General features: G+C 59.1%; 1 protein-coding gene across 6 annotated transcripts; it reads right to left on the bottom strand.

The window, feature by feature from the left end:
* LTBP4 (latent transforming growth factor beta binding protein 4) lies at positions 1 to 27005 on the bottom strand (the record flags this gene model as incomplete). 6 transcript variants are annotated; one of them, XM_081217404.1, is made up of 33 exons in its annotated part: positions 1 to 403; positions 1477 to 1629; positions 2024 to 2404; positions 3369 to 3521; positions 4481 to 4627; positions 4834 to 4962; positions 5235 to 5306; positions 5597 to 5860; positions 7516 to 7662; positions 9033 to 9158; positions 9238 to 9369; positions 10390 to 10521; positions 10740 to 10862; positions 11151 to 11276; positions 11498 to 11626; positions 12364 to 12483; positions 12572 to 12697; positions 13176 to 13418; positions 13962 to 14087; positions 14840 to 14965; positions 15050 to 15181; positions 15813 to 15947; positions 16046 to 16195; positions 17041 to 17205; positions 17744 to 17866; positions 17956 to 18030; positions 18395 to 18497; positions 18574 to 18821; positions 18981 to 19172; positions 23981 to 24090; positions 24579 to 24707; positions 24875 to 24933; positions 26763 to 27005. In XM_081217404.1, the coding sequence occupies 33 exons, from the start codon at positions 27003 to 27005 to the stop codon at positions 249 to 251; spliced, it is 4974 nt and encodes a 1657-aa protein (XP_081073530.1). In that variant the 3' UTR covers positions 1 to 248. The 6 variants fall into 6 exon arrangements, with proteins under 6 accessions (XP_081073530.1, XP_081073531.1, XP_081073533.1 ...); XM_081217405.1 differs by having other exon boundaries at positions 24579 to 24717; positions 26763 to 26923; XM_081217407.1 differs by lacking the exon at positions 9033 to 9158 and having other exon boundaries at positions 24579 to 24717; positions 26763 to 26923.
* Between the last annotated feature and the right edge of the window lie 705 nt (positions 27006 to 27710).

Here is a 27710-nt window from a genome sequence, read left to right as displayed (position 1 = left end):
TACAAAATAGGTGTTTTTTAATTGAACATTTTTATAAAAAGGAGCGGGAATATGAAGGGGACCATGGGCTAAGCCCGGGCCCGCGGCGTCCGTAGGAAGGGCACTCCTCCTCCCCGTCTGTCCCATCGACCATCCTCTGCTCCGGGTCCGGCATCCCTGTGCGCATGCGCGAAAGCAGGAGGGCGGGTGTGTGCAGCACGGACCCCGTGTACGCAGGCGCGGAGTGGGCGGTCCACGGCTGCTGGAGCTCAGGCCCGGGGCCTGGCGGGCGTGCAGTGGTGCGGCTCGTGCGAGGGTGCGAATCCTGGGCGGCAGATGCAGCGGAACGAGCCATCCGTGTTGACGCAGCGCGCGTTGACGCAGAGCTGGGCGGCCGCCTCGGCCTCGTCACACTCGTTGATGTCTGGGGAGGGGGGGGGGTACCAGGAGCGCTGTTCAGAGCTGGGGACCCAGGAGCCCACGTCCCTGACCCCTGAGGCTCCTGGTGCAGAGGGGTGTGGATGCTGAGCCTCCTGTTGGAGTGGAATGCAGCCACTACCACCCGTTGGCTGTGTGAGCCTGGGCAGTAACTTAACCTCTCTGTGCCTCAGCCTTGTGTTCTGTGAGATGAGTGTGGTAGCCCCTAGGACACTATGTTTTTGTTAGAAAAACAATACTAATGACGATATCAACAACAATAAGTACTCATTCTGTGCCAGACATTGTTTTAAGTATATTACATGTATTAACTTTATCCTCCCAATAACCCTGTGAGCTAGGTACTGTGCAAACTGAGGCCTAGCGTGGGGAAGCCCCTTACCCCATGTCACACAAAAAGCCCACTCTGCCCAGGGGGTTCGCAGACCAGCTCACAAAGACCCCGAGTGCCCAGCCCCCTTGCCATTTCTTGGCTGTGAGACTTTGAGGAACTCAGTTCTCTTCTCTGAGCTTTACACATAGGCCTCACTGTCATTGTAAATCAATGTTCACGACTCTATGAAATGGGTTCTACGACTATACTCATTTTTCAGGTAAGAAAAACTGAGCAAGGGACAGTGACCTGTCCGGGGTCACACAGCAAGCTGCTGGACTGAGCCTGAGGTCTATCCAACTCCCCCAGAGTCCCTGATTGTAATCACTCTGCTTTACTACTGTCTAAGCTAGGCAGACATAATTCCTATTCGATGGGAAGACTGAAAGCTCTTCAAAGAGGTCAAGCAAACTGCCCAAGGTAGCCCTGGGAGTTCTTAGAAATCACGCCTGCAGGATCCTATCCTTCCATCCTGCTTCAAGCTCAGCCACAGTGCTGTGGTCAAGCTCCACTTTCCTCCCAGCCTGACCTGTCCTTCAGGCAAGCCCGGTCCCTGAGCAAAAATTACTTTCTGCTCCCCACCGGGGCTGGCCGGTCTCCTTGACGTCCCTGATTACCCACCCCTAGTAAAGGCTTCCACCCTCTCTTGTACCCCACCTCCATGCTGGCCCCGGCCCACCCCTCACCGACGCAGGCCATGCGGGTCATGTCCAGGCGGTAGCCATCGAAGCAGTCGCAGGTGAAGCCCTCGGGGACACGCACACATCGGCCGTGGGCGCAGCCGTCCAGGATCCCACACTCCTCCGCCTCCAGCCCTTCGTAGGGCCCAGCCTGGGCGCCTGCGGAGAGTGCGGGGACTCCGGGGTTCGGGTGGGGCCGCGCCCCAGGTTCGGTGGGTCCCCTTCTAAAACTGCCCATCCCGCTCCAGGACTCTGGGGGGCGCTGTGAGGCCAGGATGTTTACGTCGCTCTGCTCTCTAGCTTTCCTTCTGTCCTCATCGCTTTCTGGGAAGGTCTACAGGGATGTCTCTGTTCCTCTTCATCCGTGCTCTCTGTCGCTCTCTCCGACAATATCTCCGTTTTCCCATCTCTCTGAGCCTGTCTCTCCCGCGGCTTCTCTTCGTTTCTGTCTCTGTCTCTCCTCCTCCCCCTCCTTTCCTCCCTTCTCCATCTCCACCTCTCTGCACACCTGGCTTCTCATCTTAGTCCCCATCCCTCGGGCCGCAGTACTCACCAGCATAGCTTCCACCTTCAGGCGACTCCTCAGGCTCTGGGACGGAGCCACGGGTGTCGCGGGACCGATAGCGCCAGCGGGAGCCCGGGCCGGGTGGAGCAGGAGCCTCGGATTCACCGTAGGGGCCACCATCGTCCTCAAAGTCGGGCATGTCGAAGGGTGGCGTCCCGTAGGGGGCCTCCCGGCGCGCGAAGGGCCCAGGTGGCGGTGGGTAGGGGTCATAGGGTAGGACGGGTGGCAGGTACAACTCAGGCCCGTACGGAAGGCCCTGGTAAGGTGAACCTAGGTCTGGGCCATACTCGTAGGGGAGTCCAAAGCCACCTGGCCGTGCGGGTCCATATGAGGGGGGGCGCAGCACATTGCACAGGGCCTCAAAGTCATCTGCGAACAGGAGCCAAGCCTAACAATCAGCCCTTGCTTCCTTGGCACCCATCATTCACGTCCCCCCTCGGGGAAGAGAAGCCCGAAGGAGAGGGTGGGGAGGGCCGTGGGCTGAGGCATTAGAGGGGCTTCAAAGGAGGAGACTGGGATTGCAGGCTTGGGATCAGGGGTTCTGGAGCCAGGATTGAAGGTCTGAGGACTGAGACGGGGATTCCAAGGCACTGGGATCGGGAGTACTGAGGACTGCGGCTAGAAATCAGGGTCCAAGTGCTGGAATTTGGGGGCCCATGAGATCTGGGGCTAGGGGCCTACAAAAATGGGATGGAGGTGTTTTAGGGACCAGGACTGGGAAGTACCAGGGGCCTGAGGGGTCAGGATGCATGGGAGGGGATCTGAACCATGGGACCTGGAAGTCAGAGGAGCAAGGGCCTAGGACTGGCACTGGTTTCCCAAGGGCTGAGAACAGGGAGACTCAGGGCTTTTTAGAGCCAAGGCATGGAGATCTCTGGAGCTGTGTGTTGGCTTCTTAGGCACCTGGATGTGGGTATCCAAGCCACTGGGACTTGGAGGTTTGCGAGCTATGACCAGAGTCTGTGAGCCAGGATGGCAGGATCTGAGCAACTGGTATTGGACGTCTAAAGGTCCAGGATTTGGGGGAGGGGGTCTCATGGGCTGTCCTGGGCTTCTAGAGACCAGGAGTTGAAGGTCTGAGAGATCAGACCTTAGGACCTTTTGGGACTGGAACTATGAGACCTGCTGAGTCAGGCCTTGGGGTTTCTGGGGTTGAGGCTTGGAGGTCTTTGGGTTATGACTTGGGGTCTAAGATTTAGGAATGCACTGGGACATAGGGGTCTGAGGGACCAAGTTTTGGGAGACCTTGGGGTCTAAGACTAGGAGTCTGAGGACCTGGGTTTGGAGCATGAGGGGCAGAGTCTCGGAGTGTGGCCCAGGCAGGTGGCAGTACCTGAGTCCTGTGCTGGGCAGAGGGCACAGTCCATGCCCCAGGCCTCGCCATAGAGGCAGCAGCACTCTGTGTAGGTGGCCTGGCGATCCAGCCGAGGGCGACTGCACACGAGGTCAGCCCCCACTTCCTGCCAGCACACTCCCAGGTTGTCGTCTGAGGGCAGAGACAGCATGCATCAAGGCGGGAAGAAACTCAAGCCCTCCCAAATGCTCCATCTCCTCCCTACTGGAGCAGCCCAGCCATCCTCTGCCTGTCACCAAATCCTTCTCAGCAGCTGTGATCTGACTCCCGGAAGTCCTCTGAGGTAGCTCCAGACGAGTACGGGGCTTGGTCTGGCACAAGGCTATCATATAGGAGGGTGAGAGGGTCTGAGAGGAGGATTCTATCCAAGACTGGCCGCTGCAGGGGCTCTGTGACCCCAGGGCAGCTGCTTTTCCTCTCTGAGAATTGTTGAATAAAGTCTCAGGATGTGGAAGGACGTTGTAGGAAAAGGGATTGGGAGGAGAAGAGACTTTGGGTCAGTGGGCAAAAAGAGAGAGAGGACCCAAAGAAATAAACACAAACACATCGAAAGAGAGACTCAAAGAAACACAGGAAAGCAAAGATGCAGAGAGAAACAGACCTAAAAGCAAAGACAGAGGCAGAGAGTGTCAGAAATTCAGAGAAAGGCCTAAAGACAGAAACCCACAGAGGGTTGCAAAGAGACAGAGACCCACAGGGAAATAATAGAAGGCACACTTTTAGCACTTAGTAAGACCAGGTCCCATTCTGTTCTTAAAAATAAAATTCCTCAGAGCCACCCTATATAGGGGCTATTGCCAATCCACCCAATGTGCAGAAAGGAAGTTGGGGTCCAAGAGGCGATAAGGAATGTGCACGTGTACACAGGGCCAGTAAGTGGCAGGGAGGCTCCTCTACAACCTTCGTCTTTAACCAGGCCCGCTGGCCTCTTGTTCCGAGAGTCAAACACCGAGACCGGAAGCTAAATGGGGCGTGAAGGGGCGTGCCCCGGGTGCACGCGGGAGGCTGAGTGGGGGTAATGAGGGGCTGGACTGCGTGGGAGAGACCTGGGCGGGGCTAACCGGCGGGGCGGGGCGGGGGGGAGGGGTTACCGAGGCTCTGGCTCTCGTTGGAGACGCAGCGGCGCCCCGAGCCGTCCAGCACAAGTGGGGGCTCGCACGTGCAGTGATAAGAGCCTATGGTATTGACGCAGCGGCCGCCCTCACAGGCTGGCTCCTCGTCCGCGCACTCGTCGTTATCTAGGGAGGCATGGAGGAAGTGATCAAGAAGCAGCCCTCACCCCTTTCCCATTTCCCCGGTGCATTGACGGTGGGATGGATGGAGTCTAGACTCCAGGAAGGACTTCCTGCTGGTGGTGGCCACATTCCAGAGAGAAGCTGGAGTGGCCAAGGGTTGGGAGAGTCCCAGGCGGGGGTGTGAGTGCCGGTGGAGGTGGGGTTCCTACCGATGCACTCCAGGCGCTGGGCATGATAGTAGTAGCCATTGCTGCAATAACATGAGTAGCCTGGGGCCGTGTTCACGCACACGCCGCTCTTGCACACCTGGTCTCGGAAGAGCTGGCATTCGTCCACGTCTGCGGGAAGGATGGTCAGAGGCACACACACCCCCATCAAGAGAGACGGGGGGAGGTGGGGGAGGCAGGCTAGGTTGTGGGGTGGGCTGGATGGGGGGTGTGTGTGTGTAGCTGCGGGGCGTGATCAGGGAAGAGAAAGACAGAGATGGCAAGAGAGACCCAGAGGGAGAGATACAGAGGATAAGGGTGGGAGGGGGAGAGACAGAGATAAAGAAAACAGAGATAGCGCGAGACAGAGCTGGGCCTGGGGGCTGAGGGTGGGCGGGCCTTACCTCTCCGGAGGCTCGGGTCTCCGCTGGGCGCCAGGTAGCCCCGGCCGTGGGGGCACAATGACTGGTACTCAGCTGCACACAGAGACAAGGCTGAGCCCAGACACCCGTGCCCCAGCCCCTGCCTTGGGCTTGCCTGTGCCCACTTGCCTCAGTGCCCACCCTTCACTGCTCAAGTCTTTAGCCCCTGTGCCCGTTTGTATCCACCTCTCAGACTCGCGCCCACCTGGCTGGCAGCTCACTCTTGCCCGTGCAATACCAGCACCTCAGTCCCTTGTCCAAATGTGTCCCTTTGTCCCAGTCCCACGTCCACCTATTGCTACCCAAACCCTCCGCCCTGTGTCCACCCAGCGGCCCATGCCCACCTGTCTCGGTGCTTGGGCACTGCTGGATGCGGCAGCCGCTGCCCCAGCCCTCACCCACGGTGCAGCAGCACTCCTGCCACGTCACGTTCCGGGCCAGGATGTTGTCACATGCATCCGGAGCTGCCGTGTCAAAGTAGCACTCCCGGCGCCCGCTGCCCACAGGGCCCTGCCTAGGTGGGCTGGGCCGGCGGGACGGCGGTGGTGGCAGCCTGGCTGGCAGACTGGGGCTGGCGGGTACGTGGGGCTGCGGGCCCGGGAACGTGCCTGAGGAGACAGTGTGGGCTGAGCCTCCAGCCCCTATGTTATGGATGGGGAAACTGAGGCCCCATGTGGCAGAACCGACTCCACACCTCTCAGCCTCTGTCATCATCTCTCTCCCATTCTCACCTCCTCTAATTTCTGTACCTCTTGCCTCCCCATCTCACTCTCCCAAGCGTCCGGCCCATCATCCAAGCTGCAGTTCAGGTAGGAGAAGAGGGGATTTCCCTGGCCTCCTGGAGGCCTCCCTGGGGCCTCACATCCAGCGTGTCCCAATCTGGTCTCAGAATCTTCATACTCAAATCTAGACCTAGGCCTGGACACCTCTCCCTGACCCAGGCAGCCCCACAGCCTGTCCACTTTGGCCTCTTGAGCCCCTCTCCCACCTGCCCTCTCCTCCCCTCCCATGGCCCTTGCCTTGGTCCAGCCCTGTCCTCTCTGCTCAGGTCCCAGCCCCACTCCAATCCACCTTCACATGGCAGCCAGAGGAAGTTCCAAAATCTGATCATACCCCTCTCCTGCTCAAAACCTTTCCATGGTGCCAGAGCGCCCTCAAGAAAAGTCCAACCTCCTGACCACGGTAATAAGTCAGTGTGGTCTGGCGCCTGACTCCTTCTGCAGCCTCACTTCTCCCCACCCCTTCCCTTGCTCTGTAGAGCATGTCACCCTGAACTTATTTCAGTCCCTCAAACATGTCGGGTCCTCTCTTGCCTTGCCAGGCCTTTGCCCTTGCTGTATCCTCTGCCCAGAATGCCCTCCCTCTCCACTTGGCTTGGCTTATTTCTACTCATCCTACTACTCTCAGTTCAGACATCCCCTCCTACAGGAAGCCCTCCCTAACTCTCCTTCAAGGCTGGGGAGGTACCTCCTCTGGGTTCCCACCGTGCCCTAGCCTTTCCCATCATAGGCTTGTTTGCTCTGGCCTGTGCCTCATCCATCCCAGTCCTGATCACTCTGGGTTGTTACCATCAGGTTATATTGCTATCTGCCCCCACTGGATTGTGAGCCCCTTGAAGACAGGGTGGTCTCTCCTGGTCACTACTGTGTCCCCAGGGCCCAGAAAAGGGCCTAAACTCAGTGAACATATGTTGAATGAAGGAATCTGGTAAAGTCAGAACCAGGATCTACATCTCCTGACACTGAGTCCCACACCCAGGTTAACTCATGTGTTCTGAAGGTTTTTGTTGTTTAAAACAACAGCACCGGGGCTTCCCTGGTGGCGAAGTGGTTGAGAATCTGCCTGCTAATGCAGGGGACACGGGTTCGAGCCCTGGTCTGGGAAGATCCCACATGCCACGGAGCAACTAGGCCCGTGAGCCACAACTACTGAGCCTGAGCTCTAGAGCCCGTGAGCCACAACTTCTGAGCCTGCGCGTCTGGAGCCTGTGCTCCACAACAAGAGAGGCCACGATAGTGAGAGGCCTGCGCATCGCGATGAAGAGTGGCCCCCGCTTGCCACAACTAGAGAAAGCCCTCGCACAGAAACGAAGACCCAGGACAGCGCAAAAGAAATAAATAAATTAAAAAAAATTAAAAATAAAAAAAAATAAAACAACAGCATCTAACTGATGGCAGCTGTCCACATCAGGAATGGTTAGATCCCATTAGTTTTCTGCGGGGCCGGCAGCCATCAGTTAAGTAGACATTGATCTCAGTCTCACCAGCAGACGTCCGAGGGGGAACACAGCGCCCAGTCATGGGGTCAAACTCCTCAGGGCTGTTGGGGCAGACACAGAGGAAGGAGCCTTCCACATTCTCACACAGGGCAGCTCCACACACACCCTGTAGCGTTTCACATTCATTCACATCTGTGAACAGGAGACAACAGGGAAGAGGGAGTCAATGGTTGTAAACTTCTGGAATTCCGTAAGTCTAAAAGTCTGGGCTCTGAGTGTGAGTATTTTAATGGCCCAGATCCCATCATCTGCTTATCTTTTGGTGACAAACCCTGAATTTCCCTTGGGAACCCTCTGCTCCTCCAACCTAAGTTTTGAGCGGGCCAAGCAGATTGCTGCATTTCTCTGATTCAGAGACAGGCAGTGACCAAGCTGGGCCAATCAAAGCCAGTCCTGGGACTCATTCTAGAAATATGGAGAAAGAGCCTCCCTCTGTAGCCAGGGATGTCAAGCTAAGGATGTCAACCAGAGGTGCCAGGGCTACTTTTGTCATTGTGAAAAGAGAATCTGCCCGAAAATAAATGCATTAGAGGATAGCAGAGCTGGGAGAACAGCTAGCCTTGTTCCAATTCCTGGATCCACGTATGCCTGAAGTTCAAATATTTCCCAGGACTTCAGTTTAATGCCCTTTAAACAAATGAAGCCTGTTGTGTTTGCATTTGTCAAAACGAAGTGAGTGTATAATTAAGACTCATGCATTGCACTGTATGTAAATTGAACCTCAAATTAAAATATCTGTAAGCACAAATTGAACTCTGGTCAATGACATGCATTATGCACAGAAGAATTTAGGGGGAAGTATATTGAAGCCTGCAATTTAATCTTAAAATTCTATCCAAAAAATTTTGTGGATTAATGGAAAGATGTGTGAGGAAACAAGCGTAACCAAATGATAATAATAGAATATAGACCATGGGTATGCTGATGTTTCATTATACAGGCCTTTTAACTTTCTGTATGTTTAGAAAATTTCCTTGGGATTTCCCTGGCGGTCCGTGGGATTTCCACGGTGCTTTCACTGCCGTGGCCCGGGTTCAATCCCTGGTCAGGAACTAAGATCCCACAAGCCGTGGGGCACGGCAAAAAAAAAAAAATTCCTCATAAAATGTTGGGGAAAAAATAAAGGATGTTTATGTACACTTAAGATTAGTGCAGTTTTGGAACTTCCCCGGCAGTCCAGCAGTTAAGACTCTGCGCTTCCACCGCAGGGGGCGCGGGTTTGATCCCTGGTCGGGAACTAAGACCCCGCATGCCGAGCAGTGCGGCCAAAAAAAAAAAAAAAATTAGTGTACTTTTACTACTTTATGCATGCATTTTTAAAGCACGCCCCAAATAAAATCTAGATAAATAGGGGTTCCTGAGTGACATGAAGATGATCTTGTATTCCAAGGTCTAAATTCCATACCCCTGAAGTTTACATGCATTCAGATCTATGGAGAGAAGCAGGGCCTGACAACCTCTTCCCCACCCTCTGGCCCCACCCACCCCCTGGAGCCCCGTACCCACGCAGTGACGCCCGTCCCGCGCCCCCTCGTAGCCCTGGTCACAGAGGCACTGGAAGGAGCCAGGCAGGTTCTGGCACATGGCATGGGCCCCGCAGAAGGACCGGTTCCGGCATTCGTCCACATCTGCAACCACCAGACAGTCAGGCCATTGCTGGACCTTCTATCCCCTCCACATCTCACCCATTGCCCCAGGGACACCCACCCTGGCATCCGCCCCCTGGTGTGGGTTGGTAGCCAGGGTCACAGGCAGGTGTGCAGCGGTAGGAGCCAGGGGTATTCTCACAGCGCTGGGCCCCACAAATCCCTGGGCCATATTCCTGGCACTCATCCACGTCTGCAAAAGAGTGGGGAGGGGATGGGGGAAGGAGAGGGGAGTCACAGGCCTGGATTCACAGGTTCCTGGTGCTGCTTCCAGTTCCCATGACTGAGAAGTCTCCGAATCTGGTATTCTAGGAGTCTGAGCTTCTAAAAATCAACAAGCATTGATACCTCTTAAGGCCTCATTACCATTTCTCAAATAGCCTAAACATGGTCCTGCCTCAGGGCCTTTGCACTTGCTGTCCCCTCTGTCAGGAACACTTCCCTCAGCTATCTGCATGGCTCCCTCCCTTGCTTCACTCAAGGGTCTAGGTCTAGACCTAGCACCCCTACCCCCACTGCCCTGTCATCTCTGTCCATTCATCCTGCTTTACTTTCCTTCTTAAACTTTATACCCATGTAGTTATTGGTATGCTAACTGCCACGTTGGCAGGGGTCTGTGCCTGTCTTGCTCCTCATTGTATCCCCAGGGTGGAGAACAGTGCCTGATACACAGTAGGTGCCCCCAAATGGTTTGCTGAATAAATCGAGTTCATATTTACATATTTATGGTCTGTCTCTCCCCCTAGAACGTCAACTCCATGAGGACAGGGATTCTGTTTTACTTATTGCCTGTTCTACTGTCAGTGTTGCACACTGTAGTTGCTTAATGAATTCTTGTGGAATTAATGAATGAGGCCCCATGAAACTAGGTTTCCACGAATCGGGGGTCTGGCAACCCAAGAGCCCAAGGCAGTCCGCAGTCATTTCATCTGTTCCACAAAATGCTGACCCACACACCATCCCCCACCCCCACCCCCAAATCTGGGCTGCTTCTGGAAGCGAGGCTTGCCCTGTTTCCTGACAGGAGTGTCTTCCCCTATCCTCCTGTCTCCCCTCTACAAAAAATTATAAAGACACGCTGGTGGCTTGTTTCCACCACGATTAGGAGAGTCAAGTACACTGGTTGGGAGCCCTTTCCCTCCCCTCCCCCCAAGTCCGTGAGGCCTGGAGCCGGCTTCTGCGACTCTTCGTGGGGGTGGGGCAGTGGTCTCACCGTCACAGGTGCCCTCAGGGCCTGCGTGGTAGCCAGGGTCGCAGTCGCGGACACAGCGGTAGGAGCCGGGGGAATTCTCACAACGCTGGGACCCGCACAAGGCTGGGCCCCGCTCCCGACATTCGTCCACGTCTGCGGCGGGGAGGCAGGGCACTCAGATGGGAGAGGCAGGGAGGGAAAGGAAAAAAGGTGGGGGAGTCAAGGAGGGGAGAGGAGAGTCAGAAGAGGGAGGCGGGAGTCGCAGGAAAGGGGGAGGGAGAAAGCAGCAGAGGAGAGGCAGAGGGGGGAGACAAATGGGGGAGACCAGGACGCAGAGGGGAGAGGGACCAGGCAGAGGCGAGGCCTCTCACCGAGGCAGGAGGCGAGGTCTGGGCCAGCGCGGTGTCCTGGAGGACAGACGCACTCGAAAGAGCCGTCGGTGTTGGTACAGATGCCGCTCTGGCAGAGGTCCTCCTCGCTGCATTCGTCCACGTCTGCGGGACAGTGTCGGAAACCGCAGGCGGATCTCCTTTGCTTAACATTCCAAGCCGCGCCCCTCCACCGCCCTTTCCCCGCCCCTCCAGATCCAAGACCTTAACGCCTTCCCCACCTGCCTTAGGCTCCTCCCTTTCCTGCAAGCCCCACCTCTCCGACGGGTTCGGCTCCATCCTTTCCATTCACTGCCCAATTTATCCACACTCCACCCTTTCCCCTTTTGTCTCCCAACTCCGCCCCTCCCTTTCCCCACCCTTTCCCGATCCAGGTCCAGCCTGGGTACGGACCGAGGCAAGAGGCTCCGCGAGGTCCGGGCCGGTAACCGGGAGCACAAGTACAGGCAAAGGAGCCGTCGGTGTTGAGGCACTCGCCGTTGGGGAAGCAAAAGTCGCCCTCCAGGCACTCGTTCACGTCTAGGGAACCCAGAGATAGGGCTGCGGGGTTACCAGACCCGCCCCCGAGACCCAAGCCCCGCCTACAAAGGAGCAACCCTGTCCCCCAAGCCACACCCCGATGGCCGGTTTCTAAATTCCACCTGCAGTCCCTTAGTCCAGCTCCCACCTCCCCACCAGGCTTTACCCAGGAAGCCAAGTCCCACTCCCAGGCTGTCCAGCCTTTTCCCCGCCCAGCCCACCTGCGCAGGGCCCGGGCCGACCAGGTGGCGCCCGGTAGCCTGTCGCGCAGGTGCAGCGGAAGGAGCCTTCAGTGTTAGTGCAGTGGCCGTGGGGGCCGCAGGAGGCTCCCGAAAGGCATTCGTCCACATCTGTGGGAATGGGGATTTCAGAAGGGGTTCTGTCTAGGAACACACTGATGGATCCCCCTGGGGGAGAGGGGTCTGAAGAAGGTGATGGGAAGTGTCTTGGGTTGGATATGAGGTGACGGCTCCATGGCAGAAGTGGGTAGGGGAGACTGGGGTTGGGGGTCCTTGAGTCTGGGTTTCTGGGAACTCCCTGTGCCAGGATCCTGGGGTCAGGTGAAGGGACTCTGGACTGAGACAGGGGTCAGACATTAATTAGGGTAAGGGGTCAGGTATTATAAACCAGGATAATTAGATGGCATTCTGGTGAGTCCGGGGCCAGAGTCTCTAGTCAGGGGGTCAGGGTCCAGGATCATGAAGACAATCAGGCCCCAGGGAAGGTACTCTGAGAAGGGGCAGGGGCAGTGAAAGAGGCAGGGTCAAGCATCACACAGAGTCATGGGTTGTAGTCAGGGTTGTGGTCAGTAGTTACGTTTAGGTCAAATGTCACAGTCAAGTTGAGGGTTCATTGGTCACAGAGTCAGCAGTCACACTCAGGGCCAAGGGTCCTGGTCCAAATCAGGAACTGCAGTCTGATCAGGGGTTCATAGTCTAGGTCAAGAATTGCAGTCAGGCTCTGGGGGTTGTGGTCCAGGTAAGGGGATTGAGATCCAGGTTAGAAGGTTGTAGGCCAGGTCAGGGGTCATGATCTGGGTCGGGAGGCATGATGCAGGTCCAAGGTCACACCCAGGGCCTGATCTCACCAGTACATCGGCCATGGTGCAGGTGGTGACCAGCAGGACAGGCCCTGCACTGGAAGGAGCCAGGTGAGTTCACACACTCCTGCCCAGGACATGCCAGGTGGTTCTCACACTCATTCACATCTGGGGAACAGAGGAGAGGGTGGCTTTGGAGGAGTGGCCCAACGCCCCCCTCACCCATCCACACTCCTCCCTCCCTCCCCGGCCTCACCCTCGCACTCAGAGCCGGCAGCACTGGGTTGGAAGCCCGTGGGGCAGACGCACTGGAAGCTGCCTTCTGTGTTCTCACACCGGCCATAGGTGCAGGGCGGGGGGCTACGGGCACACTCATCCACATCTGGGGCAGAGGAGACCAGTGGGGCTGAGGAAGGGGCCTGGACCCATCGCCATCACCACCCACCCCAACATTCTACTCTGGAGGAAGCGTCCTGGACTTTGTTCAGGCTGCTCCCTCCTCCCAGAAGGACAGACCCTTTCGTTGCTTCCCCATTAACGGTCTCTCCAGCTGCCAGGATGCGGCTAAGGCACCACCTCCTGCATGTTGCCTTCCCTGACTCAAGAGTTGTCCCTTCCTCAGGGTTCCCACAAGCACAAGAGTATCATCGAAAACACGAGGAGGAATGGAGAGCACCCTCATATTTGGAGAAAGGGGAGAAGATGCTGGAGCCAGACCCTCGCCACCCCCTCAATACCCCCAGGCCTCTGTTCCTGTCCTCCTTCACTGAGCCCCATCTCTCTGCCTCTCTGTCTCCCAAACCTGTCCCCAGTCCCTACAGCAGATGGAGGTGAAGTGGCTTTGGACTCAGCACCCTCACCTTGGCAGGGGGCCCCCGGCCCACGGGAGCGGAAGCCAGCAGGGCAGGCACAGTGAAAGGAGCCTGCTGTGTTGTCACAACGGCCTGGCCCACAGGGTGGTGGCTCCTGGGCACACTCATCCACGTCCTCTTCACACGCTGAGCCCCGGAAGCCAGCCGGGCACACACAGCGGAAGGAGCCAGGCAGGTTCTCACAGACCCCTCGGCCGCACACGCCCGGGCTCTGGATGCATTCATCCACATCTGCTCAGAGCAAGCGACCCAGGTCATACCTCCTTTATGCCCCTTCCGCCCCCCCCCCCGCCATGCTCTATTCTACCTCCCTGACCTCCTTCGCTCTGACCTTCCACCCTCCATCATTCTGCCACCCTGTCCCCGTGATTCTGCTCTCCACCTTCCATCACTCTGCCACCTTATCCGTCATCATTCTAACTCTATCCTCCATCCCTCTACTTCCTCAGTCCCTATTAAGCTGCTTGCCTGCTTCCTAGAACTCTGTCTTTCTGGTCCGTACCAGTGGGCCTCCTTAAACTCTGTCCTGCATAACCCTACCCCTTCCCCCATTAATGGCGTCTCCATCCCCCATCCCTCTGCTTCTCCATCCTCCATGACTCAGCCTTTCTGTTTTCCAACACTTGGCCTCTCCATCCCCAACAGGCTGCATGTCTGGTTCTCAGAGCCTGGCCTATTTCTCCCATCAATCAGCCTCCCTCTGCCTCATTGCTCAGTGTCTCCATCCCTCACCACTGCCACTCTACCCTTCCCCCTACATGCCCAATCCCTCACCCTGGCAGCTGGCTCCGTGGGGCGCAGCCTGGTACCCAGCGGGGCACACGCACAGGAAGCTGCCTGGCGTGTTCTCGCAGCGCCCACGGTCACAGGGTGGCGGCACGCGGTGGCACTCGTCCACGTCTGCGGGCACAAACCGCGTGGCTGGGACTGGGCCAGACACTCCGCCTCCTCGCCTCCCCCAGAAGGCCTGGGGAGGCGGGGAGGCGGGGATGGCAGGGGCGGAGTCAAGCTTCGGCCAGGGCCAGGTCGAGGCAGGAGCCAGGGGCGGTAGAGGGGCTCGGAGGGGCTCGGTTTAAGGCTGAGGCGGAGCTTCAGCGGGGAGGACAGGACAAGCGTTGGAGACCCAGCTTGGGCAGAGGCAGAGCGGGGGACCGTGAGGGGGGCAATTTGGGGAGGGCAAGGGCGGGCAGAACAGCTTTGGGGACCGAACAAAGGGAAGGCAGGAGCGAGGGAAGGGGTGGTTCGGGGACGGGGTACTGGTGTGGCAGGGTGGAAATCAGGAGTCATGGTGAGTAGATAGGTTGCAGCAGTTGTGAGACAGGGGAGGGGCCTTGGAGAGGGCAGAAGCTAGTCTGGAATATTGAAGGGGCGGGGCCAAGGGAGGGGCGGAGCCGGGACCCAGTCAAGGAGAGGGGCGGGACAGTAGTACGACAGGGACCGGCCCCGAAGGGAAGGGCCGGCTGGGCCGGAAAGAGGCAGCGGTGGGGCCGAAGTGAGAGCGGGAGCTGGTTTGGAGACGGAGCCAGGGGCCAGGGGCCAGGCCAAGGCAGTAGCTGGGCTGAAGGGATGTGGGGAAGAGTGCGAGGGCGGGAACTGCTCCAGAGGGAGAGCTGGAGCGAGACCCCAGCTGGGGTGGGGCCTGGATTTCTCACCCAGACACTCCGCACCCCGCGGGCCAGCTCGGAAGCCCGGCCCGCACACGCAACGGAAGCTGCCTGGCGTGTTTTCGCAGCGCCCGGGAGCACAAGGCGTGGGAATGCGGCGACATTCGTCCACGTCTGAGGGTACGGAGGGGTCTGGTCAGGAGGTGACGGGGTAGAGCCGCCCACCCCGCCTCCGTCCTCCCCCTCGGCCTGGCTCACCAATGCAGCGCATGGCCTGCGGGCTGAGCCGGAAACCGGAGTCGCATGCGCAGGTGTAGCCACTGGGCCGGGGAATGCAGCGTCCCGGGCCGCAGACCTGGGGATTACGTTGACACTCGCCTGCAGAGGGACCTGCGGGGGTCCAGTGAGCCAGGGTTCCCCCATCTATGAATCTTCTGTCCCTTTCATCCCAGTTCAGTTCCCTCAGATCCCCTGCCTAAAACACCCTCCCGGATGTCCCCCCTCAAGCCCAGTCTTCCCCCTCTGATGTCGCTCTCCTTTATCATGGGACATTCTCATCAGATCCTCTGCCTGAATCCTCCCATAATGCCACTCCAAAGTCTTCATTTTTTAATATTTTGCTCCCCAGTCTTCTGCCTGAGATATGTTCTAAGTGTCCTCCGTGAAAAATAATTACTTGTCTCATGTTACCTGAGCACTTACTATGTGCCAGATACCTTCAGAGGCAGCTTGCTGAATTCTCACAATGATCCGCATTTTATAGATGAAGGAACTGAGCCTCAGGGAGGTTCCGCTGACCTTCCCACTTGACAGAGAACTTGCACCCAGGCTTGCCTGACTCCAGCTCCTGATGTAACCACCACCCCACCCTTCAAACCTTTATCTTTCCCCACCCGTTCCTGAACTCCTCTGGCTGTCATATCCTTATCTGTTCTATTGTAGAATCTTCACTTTGGAGCCCCCCACCCCGAACTCCTGCCTGTAATACCCCCATCAACGCCGCTGATTCCCTCTACCGCACCTGATTCAGGGATCTCTGGACCAGTCCAGGCAGGGATGCTGGGCAGGGGAAGCTCAGGGCCCGGACGGGGGGGCTCTGGCCTCGGTTCTAGCCGTGGCTCAGGCCGGGGTTCTGGGCGATGAGTGGGCAGAAAGCCTGGTAAAGAAGGGCTATCAACAGTGGAGACCTGGGTTTGGGTGTCCCCACTCATCTCCCCTTGGAGACAACACTCCCTCCTCCAGAAACCAGCTCACCTGTGCGTGGCCGAGAGGTGGAGGATGGGGCACGGGGCTGGCTGAGGGATACTCGGGGTGGTTCCTGGCCCAGGGGTCTGGTGTTGTAGCGGAGGTCAGAGGCCGAGTAATGGTAGCCAGGGCCAGCTGGGCAGATCTCCCGAAAACCCTCTGGACACAGGAAAGGGAAGAAGATGGGCAGAGAGAGGGCAAGAGAGTAGGGGGGAATGAGAGGGAAGGGGGGTGAAGGAGAGAGAAAAGCGGTGGCGGGGAGGGGGCTAGGGTCTGGCCTTGACCGTGGGTAGGGCTTAGCCTGGGAGTGTGTTAGGGGTTTGCGTTGGATGCTGAAATGGGGTCTAAGAGTGACTGGGGGGACCTGGGGTCTGGGAGCATCTGGGGGGAGTGTAGTCTAGGGGAATTAGACCCAGGGATGTTCTGGCATGAGGGTAGGGTGGACATGGGACCAGCTTCAGGCCCCAGTGGCCAAAGAATGGGACATCTCAGAGGCTAAAGGTGGGACCAAGGATGTTTTTCCCTCTTTGGGATGATGGCAGGGACCGGAGTTGAGGGCAGGGTCTGGTTTGTTGTCTACAGGGATGGGGTTGAAGGCCAGGAAACAGTCAGGTCCATTGTGGGGTCTGGTTTTATGAAGAAGCAAGATTGCCTGGGAGGTGTCTCCGGGAGGGGCGTGTCTGGGGCGGGGCCCAAGGCGGAACCTAGGTTGAAAGCAGTGTCTCAGAAGCTGGGGAGGTAGCCAGAGCCTGGGAACAAGGATGGGCAGGCAGCCTATCTCAAGGGCTAGGGGAGGTCGAGGCGGGGGGTGACACTCGGCAGACGCAGCCTAACTTCAAGGTCATGTGCAAGCCAGGGTGGAGTCCAGTCTGAAGACAGGCTGTCTCAGATGCCGGGTGCGTGGCCAAGGCTAGGGCCCAACCTGGTTGGAGGCGCTGGGGGCGGAGCCTAGAATGGGGGCTGATTGTGTCAAGTCTAGAGAAAGGCGGGCAGGAGGCGCTCACCTGAGCCATAGGGTGGGCAGAGCTGGCAACCCCGGCCCCAGGCTTTGCCTACGCGGCTGCAGCAGCAGATCTGTTTGGTGATGTTGCGTAGAATGGGCAGCGAGCAGCCGCCGTCGCGGAGCACGCGGAAGCAGGGCCCCTTGGCCTCTGAGATCACGTGTTGGGCTGGGGGTGGGGGAGGAAATTCTTCAGGGCGGGGTTGGGAGTGTAGTGGGACTAGGGGATCTGGGAGGTAGGGGAATGGTCCCAGGGAGGGTTCGGTGGGTGTGAGGGGCATTTGGGAAAGCTCTGATAGAGTCTGAGGAAGAGCTGAGGGGTCTGGGAGGTCTGAAAATGGTTTGGGGCTTGAGGAGAGTCTGAGGGGTGAGTGAGAGAATCTGGGAAGGATCTCAGGATCTGAAGAAGGTCTGGTGGTCGAGAGAGAGAGGAGGAAATTTGGGGGCTTGAGAGGAGCTGATGAAAGTCTGGGGATCCTAATCCAAAAGGTTTGAGGGGTTCATAGAGGAGCTGAAGAAGGTTCAGAGAGACTGAGGGTGAATGAGAGTCTGAGATGAGACGTTCTGAGGGGGACCTAAGAGTGACTGGGTGAACCTGGGGTCTGGGAGCATCTGGGGGAAGTGTGGTCTAAGGGAATTAGACCCAGGGATGTTCTGGCATGAGGGTAGGGTGGACATGGGACCAGCTTCAGGCCCCAGTGACTCACAGATGCAGCTGCTGCGGGACGAGTCAAGCAGAAAGCCGTCGGGGCACACGCAGGTGTATCCGCCATGCGTGTTCGCACACTCCCCGTGCTGGCAGCGCCCGCCAGTCTCGCACTCATCCACATCTGCGAGGGAAGGGGTGGTTCCAGTGGCGTCAGGGGCAAGCTCCCAGCCAGCCCCGTCCCAAGCTTCTCCCACGCCTGCCCCAGCTCACCTTCGCAGGACCCATTAACCCTTTCAAAGCCAGCTGGACACGGTCCATCTGGGACGCCCACTTGGTCGGAGTTACCTGTAGAGAGAGGAGAGGGTTGGGCCGGGGCGCGCGGAGCGAGATGGAGTGGGCGGGGACGAAAATGGGGTGGGAGGAACTAAAAGGTGTTGAGTGTGGTTTGAGTGCAAGGTCAGCCTTAGGTTGGCGATCTCCATGAGTAGGCCTATGGCGCAAAGTCCGAGTGAGAACAGGGGAGCCAAAGTCAGAAAGTGGGGTGGGTGGTCCCAGACGGTATGGATAGGTCTAGACTGGAAATGATCCCCACAACGGGTAGGCATGGCTAGAATTTGTGTAAGGGTATAACTATGGGCAGAGTACAAGAAGCAGCCGGGTTCTCACTCCTCCCCAGCTCCGAGCACCTCAGGGACATCCTGGGGCTTACCCAGGAGCTCCGAGCACGACTGACAGTCGTGAACGCCCCAGGCCAAGCCGGCCCCTCTGCAGCAGACCTCCTGCGTCCGGAGCCCGGGCAGCGGGGACGCACACTGTGGGGAAGTGGAGGGTGAGCGCGCCCCCGCGCGGTGGCACGCTCCGGGCCCCTCCCCACCGGCCTCCTCTCACTTCGCCTCCGCGCAGCTCCCGAAAGCAGTAACCGAAGCCCGAGGCGTCCGAGTAGCCGTCCTCGCGCGGCGCGCTCTGTGCCAGCACCGTGTAGGGCGCTGCCGCCTCTGCCCGAGCCGCCGCCTCCGCCCGCGCCACTGCCTCGGCGTCCGCCTCCTCCCAAGGGCCGGACACACGCTCCACCTGGTGCACCACCACCGACGCCTCCTGCGGGTGCTCCACGTGGACGCTCACCATAGACGCCACGCCTGGAGAGAGGCACGGGGGTGGGCAAAGTGGGAGTAGGAATGGGGGAAAGGGCGCGCTGGAGAAGGGTACTTAAGAGAAGGTAGGAAAGATGGGAGTCAGAGGAACGGCAAGGTGGTGGACAGAGGGGGCGGAGGGGACTCCGGCCGCACTTTCCTCACCATGCTCATCGTCACGGTGGTTGGCCAGTGGCATGGTGTACACAGAGCGGGTGAAGCCTGGCATGGCCGGGGCCGGGGGTCGGGCGCCCGATGAGTGCAACTGGCAGAACTTGCCAGCGAAGTCCGGGGGACAGAGGCAGCGGTCAGGCTTCACGCACACACCTCCGTTGTGACAGATCAAGGGACACAGGACTAGGGGGAGAGCGAGGACACTCAGGGCCGGCAACCCTCCTTGCAGCCCCCTTGGGACGAGCGCACTCAAACGAGCTCAGTCCCTAACGTTGTAAGTACACGTATCAAAGGTATCAAAGGTATCACTCCGTTCAAAGTCGTTCCGCCATGAGCTGTCTTGAGTCATCCCCCCCCAACCCTGGCCACTTGCGTTGGCTGGGTCCAGTCGTACAGCCCTTGATGGTATAGCTCCGCCCACTGGGTCCACTCGCCACGCCCTCCAGCTCCTTCTTCACTTTCATTTCACCCCGCCCTCCCTCTCGAGTCCCACTTTCAGGCCGAGTCCACGGCGTACCAGCCCCGCCCAGACAGCGTTGTACCCGCCCGTAGGCTCAGCCCCGCCCACTCTAGCTCTTGCCTTCGCATTTAGCGCCGCCCATCTTTTACTGTTCAGCCCCTCAGACCCAGCGCTGGTCACTTCCATTGACCAAACCCACATTTTGCCACTCCCTGGCACTACCCCTTGCTCGCAACTCCGTCTCCTTACCATTCTAGGCACGCTCACACCCCGCCCGGCAGAGTCCACTACGTTCAAGCTCCGCCCACAGGCTGTGCGGTTTTCCCCCCTCCCCTCTCTACGCACCCTGCCCACATCACCTTCTTCTACCCGAGGGATTGTAAACCCCGCCTATCAAGGCGTCTAACCTGCTGCCTTTAGCCCCACCCACCTTCCTTTCCTCAAGTTAATTTGCCCTGGCTCACTCGCTCACGCTCCTCTCACCCCACCTCCCGGCTATCTGGACGTCCTAGCCACCCCCCGCCCCCCGCGCTTTGTCTCCTCCCACCTCCCCTTGGCTCCGGCTCTCCAGTTCTAGCTCTGACTTCCCGCCCCCAGTAGCCCCGGGGCGGGGCCAGCGGGAACGCGCCTGCTCTCCCCTAGGCGCGCCCTCGCTGGGCCTCAGGCCACCTCTGGGCGGGGCACTACCAGCTGTGCGGCGGGGTAAACAAAGAGGGGTGCGGCGGGGGCAGGGCGGCGGCTCCTCATTCGGGACCCTTGGGGAGCCCCGGGCCCGCTGAGCCAAAGAAGGCCGGACGTATCCTGCGAGGGCACCCCCTCCCTTTCTCCCCAGGGGCTGCCGGGAACAGCTGGAGACAGCTGTGTGGAGGGCAGGAAGGGGGCAGGCGGCCGGGGCCGTCCAGGAAGGCGTGTCTGGGATTCTGAGCCACACACTGGAGACAGGAAAGCATAGAGGGAGCCCCCTCAATTTATAAGGGTAAAGAGACTGCACTCCTGGGAGGAGATCAGTTAGAAGGCAGCACTCTGGGGTTCAAAGACCACTGGAGGTTTCTGGAACAGAAAGGGAGCCTATCCCAGAGGAAACGGAGGCACCCTTCAACAGAAGGAATCCCTTAAGTCCTGTGGAGGAGGGTTACCTAAAAACAGGACTCTAGTGTCTTCTAGGGAATGGCCAATTTGAGGGTGCTGAGAACAAGGTTTAGATGGAGAAGTGGGATTCTTGGGAGTCCCCAGCCCAAGAGAGCCTCAATTGTCTGGGAAGACTGTAAGATACTGTGGAATCCCCCCTCTCCTCTAAGCTAAGGGATTAGGTACCCAAGTCTTTTTGATTAATGGCTGCTTGAGGGGAACACAGTATCTGTAGTCCTCTTGGGAGGATCACTGATCAAGACCAATTCTGGGTTTCTCTGAAGACAGATGGATCAGAAGTTCCTGGGGAGGGAGTCAGCTGGAAGAGAAGGACTTGGATAGACAGGAATTGGGGATCACTTGGAAACAGAAAATAGGAGCCTTTTGTGGGAAGAGAATTCGACTAGGGAGCAGTTATCACTGTATAGAATCTGTAATCCGGGGTTTCCCCTGGATGTGGGGAGGAATAGCTGAGGGACAAAACTAGAGTCCTCTGGTGAGGGGCACGGTCTGGGGAGATTACATCAGAAGAATGTGAGGGAATTTCACTGAAGGGGCTGGTCTCCAGAGTCCGTTGATAGCGGTGCAGAGGGGCTTAGGGCGTGAGGGCAGAGACTCTCGGCTCCCCTAGTTAGAGGAGTCAGGCCAGGACTCCAGGGTGCTCTAATAGGGGTCCTTAATTAAGTGGCAGGCCTAGGAGAGGCTTAACTAGGAAACAAGATTCCAAAATAGGAATCTGTTGGGGGGTTGCAGGTGGTAATCCAGCTAAGTCTGGGGGCATTTCCTAACCTCCAAATACACTTGTCTGTCTTCTCTCATCCTGAATGTAGGCCACCCCCCAGCACCCTGAGGGCCTCCACACCCAGGGCGGGCCGCTAGATGGGCACAGGCAACTCCATGTCCCACACCCTTGGAGGGCTGAGGGGCTGAGGACATCGAGGTCCTCCCGAGGTCAGCCCCATTCACAGACCCCTCCTTGTGCCTCCAGGGGCTTGGCACCCGCCTGGGCAAGGCTCCTGGCACAGGCCCGTTGAGGCTGGGCCGGGAGGGAGTGAGGGAAGGAGGGAGGAAGGGGAGGAGAGAGGGAGTGGCAGCGGGCGGGGGCTCAGGCGGGAGATGAGCTCACGCCGGCCAGGGCTGGGTTGGCTGGGGGCCAGGCTGGGCGAGTTCTCCGGCGCCAGGGGCCCCCACTCCCCACTCCAGAGGGCCTCCGGGGCTGGGGGCAGGTAGGCCCAGACCCTGAGAGCCCACCCACCACCATACCCTGGGGCCAACAGGTGGCCCACCCCCCCACCAAGGGCTCTCCATCTCTAGGGGAGCCTGGTGCGCACACTCCTCCGGTCCCCTCTGCCCCCAGGGGGCGCCTTTTCCCCTAGGCCTCCTGCCTGGATTGCTCTTCCACGTGCGACCCTTGCAACTCAGGGTCCTGCAGAGACCCTCCTTCTACGAACTCTTTCCCTCTCAGCTCTCAGGATCAGCTTTCCATACCCCAATCCCCCTCCTCACAGGCACTCCCATCCTAGACTTTCCTAATCCGTCCCACCCAAAGAAGCAGAAAGTGGAAAACCCCCCATGGCCCTGGATTTCTCCCTTGGACTCTGGGGACCCCCTACTCACAGTCACAGAATTCGGACCCCTTTCCCCCAAGACCCCAAGCCCCTCAATTCTGGTATTCCCCACTTTGACTCAAAGGCACAGAAGTCAGCCCCCAATCCCCTCATATGGGACATCACAGGTCCCTGAGAACCCTCATTGCTTGCGAAATCAAGACCCTCAGGACCCAACCCCAAAAGCCAGGAATTTGAGGCTCTCTTCCTTAAATAAGCCAGGGATTCCCCAGCACTACTGCGTAAAGAATCTGGACTCCCGCGCCCTGGGGACTGTCTCCCCCATCCCCGGGAATCCTCCTCCACCCGGGGAAGCCCTCCCTCGGGACCACCACCCCGCACTCACAGGCGCGGAAGCCGGGGCCCCCCGGGGCCGCCCCGCCGGGCGCGCCGCTGTCCACGCTGGTGGCGTTGCGGGGCGCGCAGGTCGGGGTGCAGCGGGGGCCGGTGGGCCCATGGACGCAGCTCAGGCCGCACACGGCCGGGGTGAAGCGCACGCGGAGGCGCTCTCGGGGCCGACCCAGCCCGGGCTGCGGCCGGAGCAGCGCCAGCAGCACCAATAGCGACACCCAGAGCAGCCGCGCGCCGCCCGCCATGGCTGCAGCGCCGCGCTCCGCCGCGCCGCCGCCCCAGCCCGCCCGAGGGGCCCGGCCGCGCCCGCCCGCCCGCGGGGGAGGGCGGCCGCGCCCCCGCTCAGGCCCCCCCCTCCCCACCACTCCCTCCCCGGCGGCCGCGCGGGGGCGCGTGGGGCCGGGCGCGCAGCCAGAGGCGCGCAGGCTGGGCGCTAGACTCGCAGGGGGGAGGGGGGCGCCCCCTCTGCCCCCGCCTCGCACCAACAAGTGAATGGGGCCCGCAGGGGAGCGACGGGGAAGGGAACAGGTGGGGGCGGGCCCGTTTCCCCCCCAGACAGGGCTGAATCCATAAAGAGGAAAGAGTAGTGGGGGCCGCATCTGGGGAGGAGGCTAAAGGCTGTCTCTGCCTTAGTCACAGAGGAAGGAGCTTCATCTGGGTAGGCGGCTGTCATGGCACATCTGGGCAGCCAGGTGGCACATCTGGGGGAGAGAAGGGTCGGTGCACCTGGGCACATGAAGGAATTGGGGGTTTGGATGGTGGGCAGAACGCTGGAGGGGCACATTTGAGGACGCAGTCACATCTAACCAGGACCCTCACACCTGGGAGAAGTCAGAATGGATTAGGGGAAACGGTGGATTGAGACTGTGGGCGGGGGTCTTCACATCTGGCCGGAGGCCCACATCTGGAAGACTTTAGGGAGGAGGGGACACATCTGGGCTGAAGGCCACAGCAGGAGGGGGACTTCTGAGGGTGGTTGAGACTAGGGGGTGTGCTAGCCCCGGGGCCGAGAGCCGGAGCGGGAGGAAGGCAGGAGGACGGTTGGGAAAGTAGTGGGAGGCCTTTGGCCCCTAGCCGCCCCGCAGTTTTGGGCATTCGGTAACCAGGCAGGCGCCAACCCGCACAATCGCTTTTGTTGTCTGGGCAAGTTCGGCCGCTTTCTCTGCCGGGACAGCGCCCCCCTCTTCGACCGGCAGTGGGGAGCCCGGACGCTTGGCTTCCCGGCCCCACCCCCGCGGGTCAGCGCCTCTGGCCAGCGTCTGGTCCTGTCCCGGACTCACCTCTCGCTGCCGGACGCCGGGGTCCCTAGAGGGGGCTGCGTCCTGGGGAGGGGTGCTGAGCTACAATGGGGGGCGGCTAGGCGGCGGCTGGACCGTGGGAACCAGACGGCTTTATCTGGCCCGGAACCCCCGGCCCCCCGGCGGAGGAAGGGCGGATGTTCTTACCCCGGGACTGGCCGGCAGGGGCTCGCTGTGGGGGCCTCCTTCTCAGCAATGCCCGGGCCCCCGGCCCGCGGGGCCGCCGTCGCCTCAGCAGAGCTCGGGCTTCCTGCAGCCTGGGTGGGAGGGGGCAGAGAAGGAGCTGTCACAGTGGTTCGTCTGACACCCCCCTCCCCGAAACTGAAAGAGACCTCCCACACCAGGAGGTCTCCCAGTGGAGGCTCTGCGACGCCCCCCACCATCTCTTTATGGGGACCAGGCCTTGAGCATTCGTTGGAGGCTTGGAAGAAACAAAGTCAGTGGGAGAAACAGAGATGAGGAAGGGAGAGAGAGAAGAGAGACACAGAGGCAAAGAGACAGGTAACTATGAGAGGAAGAGACAGACGGAAAGAACAAATAGAGAGAGAGGAACATGGAGACAGAGACAGAGAGATAGAAACTGAAAGACCCAGAGACAACGATTGGCGAGAAAAGGAGAAACAGAAACAGAGACACAAGTTGATAGAGAGAGCAAGGGAGAGGAGACCCAGGGAGCAGAGAGAAAGATGTGCCAGAAATGGTGGCAGAGTTGGGAGCATCTAGTAGGGGAGGGTTGCACACTCACGTCAGTGGCTGCCAGTTAAGGGACACCTGTTTCTTCCTCACGCTGAGGCTGGGCCTTGACAGCTCTGGGGGCACTGGAGTCAGGCACCACTGAGGGCCTGCACACTTTCTGGGCCGGCAGCTCTGGACCCTGCAGGAGGCTTCAGAGACAGCCAGGGACTAAGTGGAAAAGGAGGCGACTGAGTTCCTCTTTCATCCAGCTCTGCAGCTGGGATGAGGGGTGAGGAAGGGAGCCCCCAGTTCCTCTGCTCCTACCACCTTTCCCCTCCTACCTATACCTCACCTACAAGAACCCACCTCTGAAGCAGCGGCTCCTCCTGGGCGATCGGCCTGGGCAGCAGCGACAAGCAGCAACACTATAAATAGAAGGATGGAAGTCACTCAGGCCCCTAGCACTGTAGAACTCCCCAAAGGAAGGCAATGAGGGATAGGGGAGGGAAAGCCAAGATAAGGTTTGAGGGTGCTCGAGATTGATGTGTGACCAATCTGAGGCACTGTGCTCGATGCCTCAGTTTCCCCATCTGTACAATAGGAGGCAAACTGGTTTAGGCTCTCCAGGGATAAAGGTCACAGCAACCTCACGTTTATTTTTCTTCTGAAGTGTTTGAGGTAAGGTATTATTGGAAAAGACATTTAATAGTCTTTTTAAAATGATTAAAAAAAAGAAGAAGAAGACTGAAAGAGGATTTCTAAGCGCACTTCCAAGCCCGATCTGGGAATCTAGAACCCCGCCCTCCCCGCACTTCCCTGTCCTGGACTCAGCCGTCATCCCGCGGTTGGCCGGCAGATGGCGCCACTCCACAGGCCTCAACGGCTGGGGAGGGAGGTCCTCCTTTGACTATGGGTCCAGCAGGGTGCAGAGGTGGAGGGGGATACAGGAGCCGCAGCCCAGTACTGGGAATCCCGAGGCCTGAGTTCTAGCCCCTTCCTGCCCTTCCACGTTGTGTGTCCTGGAGCCAGAGTCTCCTGGTCTATGGGTCTCAGTTTCCCGCCTGACCAGGAGGAAGGAGTCGTTCTTGGAGGAATCTCCGCGCCGGGAGGGTCTCAGATTCTGGCTGGCGGAGCCCTCAGCTTGGGCGCAAGTGCGTCGCAACCAAGGGGCCCCCCAGACAAATCCATTATCCCCAGGCTAAGGGGGACGAGGGACGAGGCCGCGCGCGCCGGCCGGGAGAGAGGGGCAGCGGGGGGATGCTGCGAAGGGGACGTCGGGCGTATGGACTCTTTTTAGATGGGTGGGGCCCAGTAGGGGAGGAGGCCGCCCGGGTGGGAGCCTTCCGGACCCCCGATCCTGCAGTCATCCCTCCCGCCTTTTCTCCGGGTTAACCCCTTCCCAGCCCCGCCCCCGGCGCGGCTCGGGTTACTAAACGCATTCGCAGAGACGGAGGCGGGAGCTGAGCCCGGGGCCTTTGTAACGGAGCGCTGGGCCGCAGGGCGGGGGTGGGGGTGGGGGGTGGGGGGGTACTGGGCAGACTGTTTCCTTCGATCTCGTCACCCGTAGACAGGAAGAGTGGCTATAACCCCCTAAATCTACAGGAAATTCTGGATTTCTTGCCGCGAAATCACTGGTACCTCATTCAAGCCTGGAATCCGCTAATTCTAGGAAACTAAAGCATCCCCCAACCCTCATGAAACCTGAGGGCCCCCCATCTCCGCACAAATTTCCACAAGCCCCTCCACCATCAACCCAAAACTCCACTTCTTCCTCACTCATTAGGAAAAGGTCTCTTAATTAGTTCGGGCCTCCCCGCCCCCCAGAAAACCAGGACATGTCAACTCCCCCTTAAAGTGCCCTGATAACCTCCCATACTCTTCCTCCCTAAGCACCCAGTTAGTTTGGGGGACCCCATCCCAGCTCAGCCCCACCCATCTATCATCTTAGGAGAACTCAAAGCCCCATCCCCATATAAACTGGGACCCTTCTCCAAATAAACTCTAGAATTCCCTGGAGCCATATCCGTCTCTACCACACGGGAGGGGAATCCCTCCCCTCAAAATCTCAGTACACCTCGGATTCTAACCCCTACAAAATAGAGGGCCCTAATAAATTCAAGAGCTCTGGTTCTTCATCCTTATCACGAAGCAGTGGGTTCACATTCCCCTAAATCCGAAAGTCCTGGTCTTCCTAGACCTCCAGACTTATTGCGTAGAGGCGGTACAAGGACGAGGGGGCCGCAGCGGGGCTTACCCGGCCGGGCGGCCCGGGATCACCGCAACCTCGACGGCCTGGCTGGGGCTGGGGCCGGCGGCGTGGGCGGCGGCGGCGGCTGCAAGGAGAGACAGCAGCAGCACCAGCAGGAGGGGGCGGCGGCCGCTGGGGCCAGGCAGCCGCATCGTGTCCGGCGTGGAGTCGCGCTCCAGGCGGCCAGTCTGTCCAGCGGGTCAGTCTTGGCGCGGCCCCGCCTCCCGCCCCCGCCCGAGGCCGACTCATTTTCTCCACAGTCCCAGTCTCAGGCTGCGAACTTCCCTCCAATCAGAGCCCGGTTCCGCCAGGGGGCGCTGCCCGCGCGACCAATCAGGAGGCGAGAGGGGAGGGGTTAAATAGACAGGTGCCTGGCATGGGGCTTCGGGGACCAGAAATTTTCAGTGCTGTAGAGGGTACTGGCTCAGTGAACCCCGTTATAAAGGAGAGGCCTCAAGTGTGGAGTTGCTGGGACTCCTCCCAGTCGACGCGCAGGCGGTGGGCAGATTCCCCTAAACTAGATTCCCACTGGAAGACCTCATCCCCTGGTTCACAGTCCTGGGAGAAGTCCATCAGAATTTGCTCCTCGACTGGCATAAATTCTGGCAGACCCCACAGGTGCCTACTTCTCACGTGAGAGACTTGGCATTCTGGGGGCAGAACGCCAATCCTAATCCTGCACTGAGCTCCAGGTCCGGCCCCTCTGAGAATCCCAGGCCCACTCTGGACCTTCCCAAAGGATTTGTCCCTTCTCAAGGCCCTGTTTCAGGGGTTCCAGGCTCAACAAACAATAGCTTGTTCCTCAGAAGGCTGTAGCCTCTGCCCCTCAGAGGACCCAGGCTCCGCCCCTGACCCACAGACTCCACTCCCACAGGGCTCCCAGTTCTGCTCTCCTATTTGCACCCCTCTTCACCACCACCCCTAGAGGGTACCACAGCCCCCGCCCTCCCTGCC

Source organism: Mesoplodon bidens (assembly GCF_964165515.1).
Source record: "Mesoplodon bidens genome assembly, chromosome: 18".
In the NCBI taxonomy this organism is placed as follows: Eukaryota; Metazoa; Chordata; class Mammalia; order Artiodactyla; family Ziphiidae; genus Mesoplodon; species Mesoplodon bidens.
This window is presented reverse-complemented; position numbering and strand designations above follow the sequence as displayed.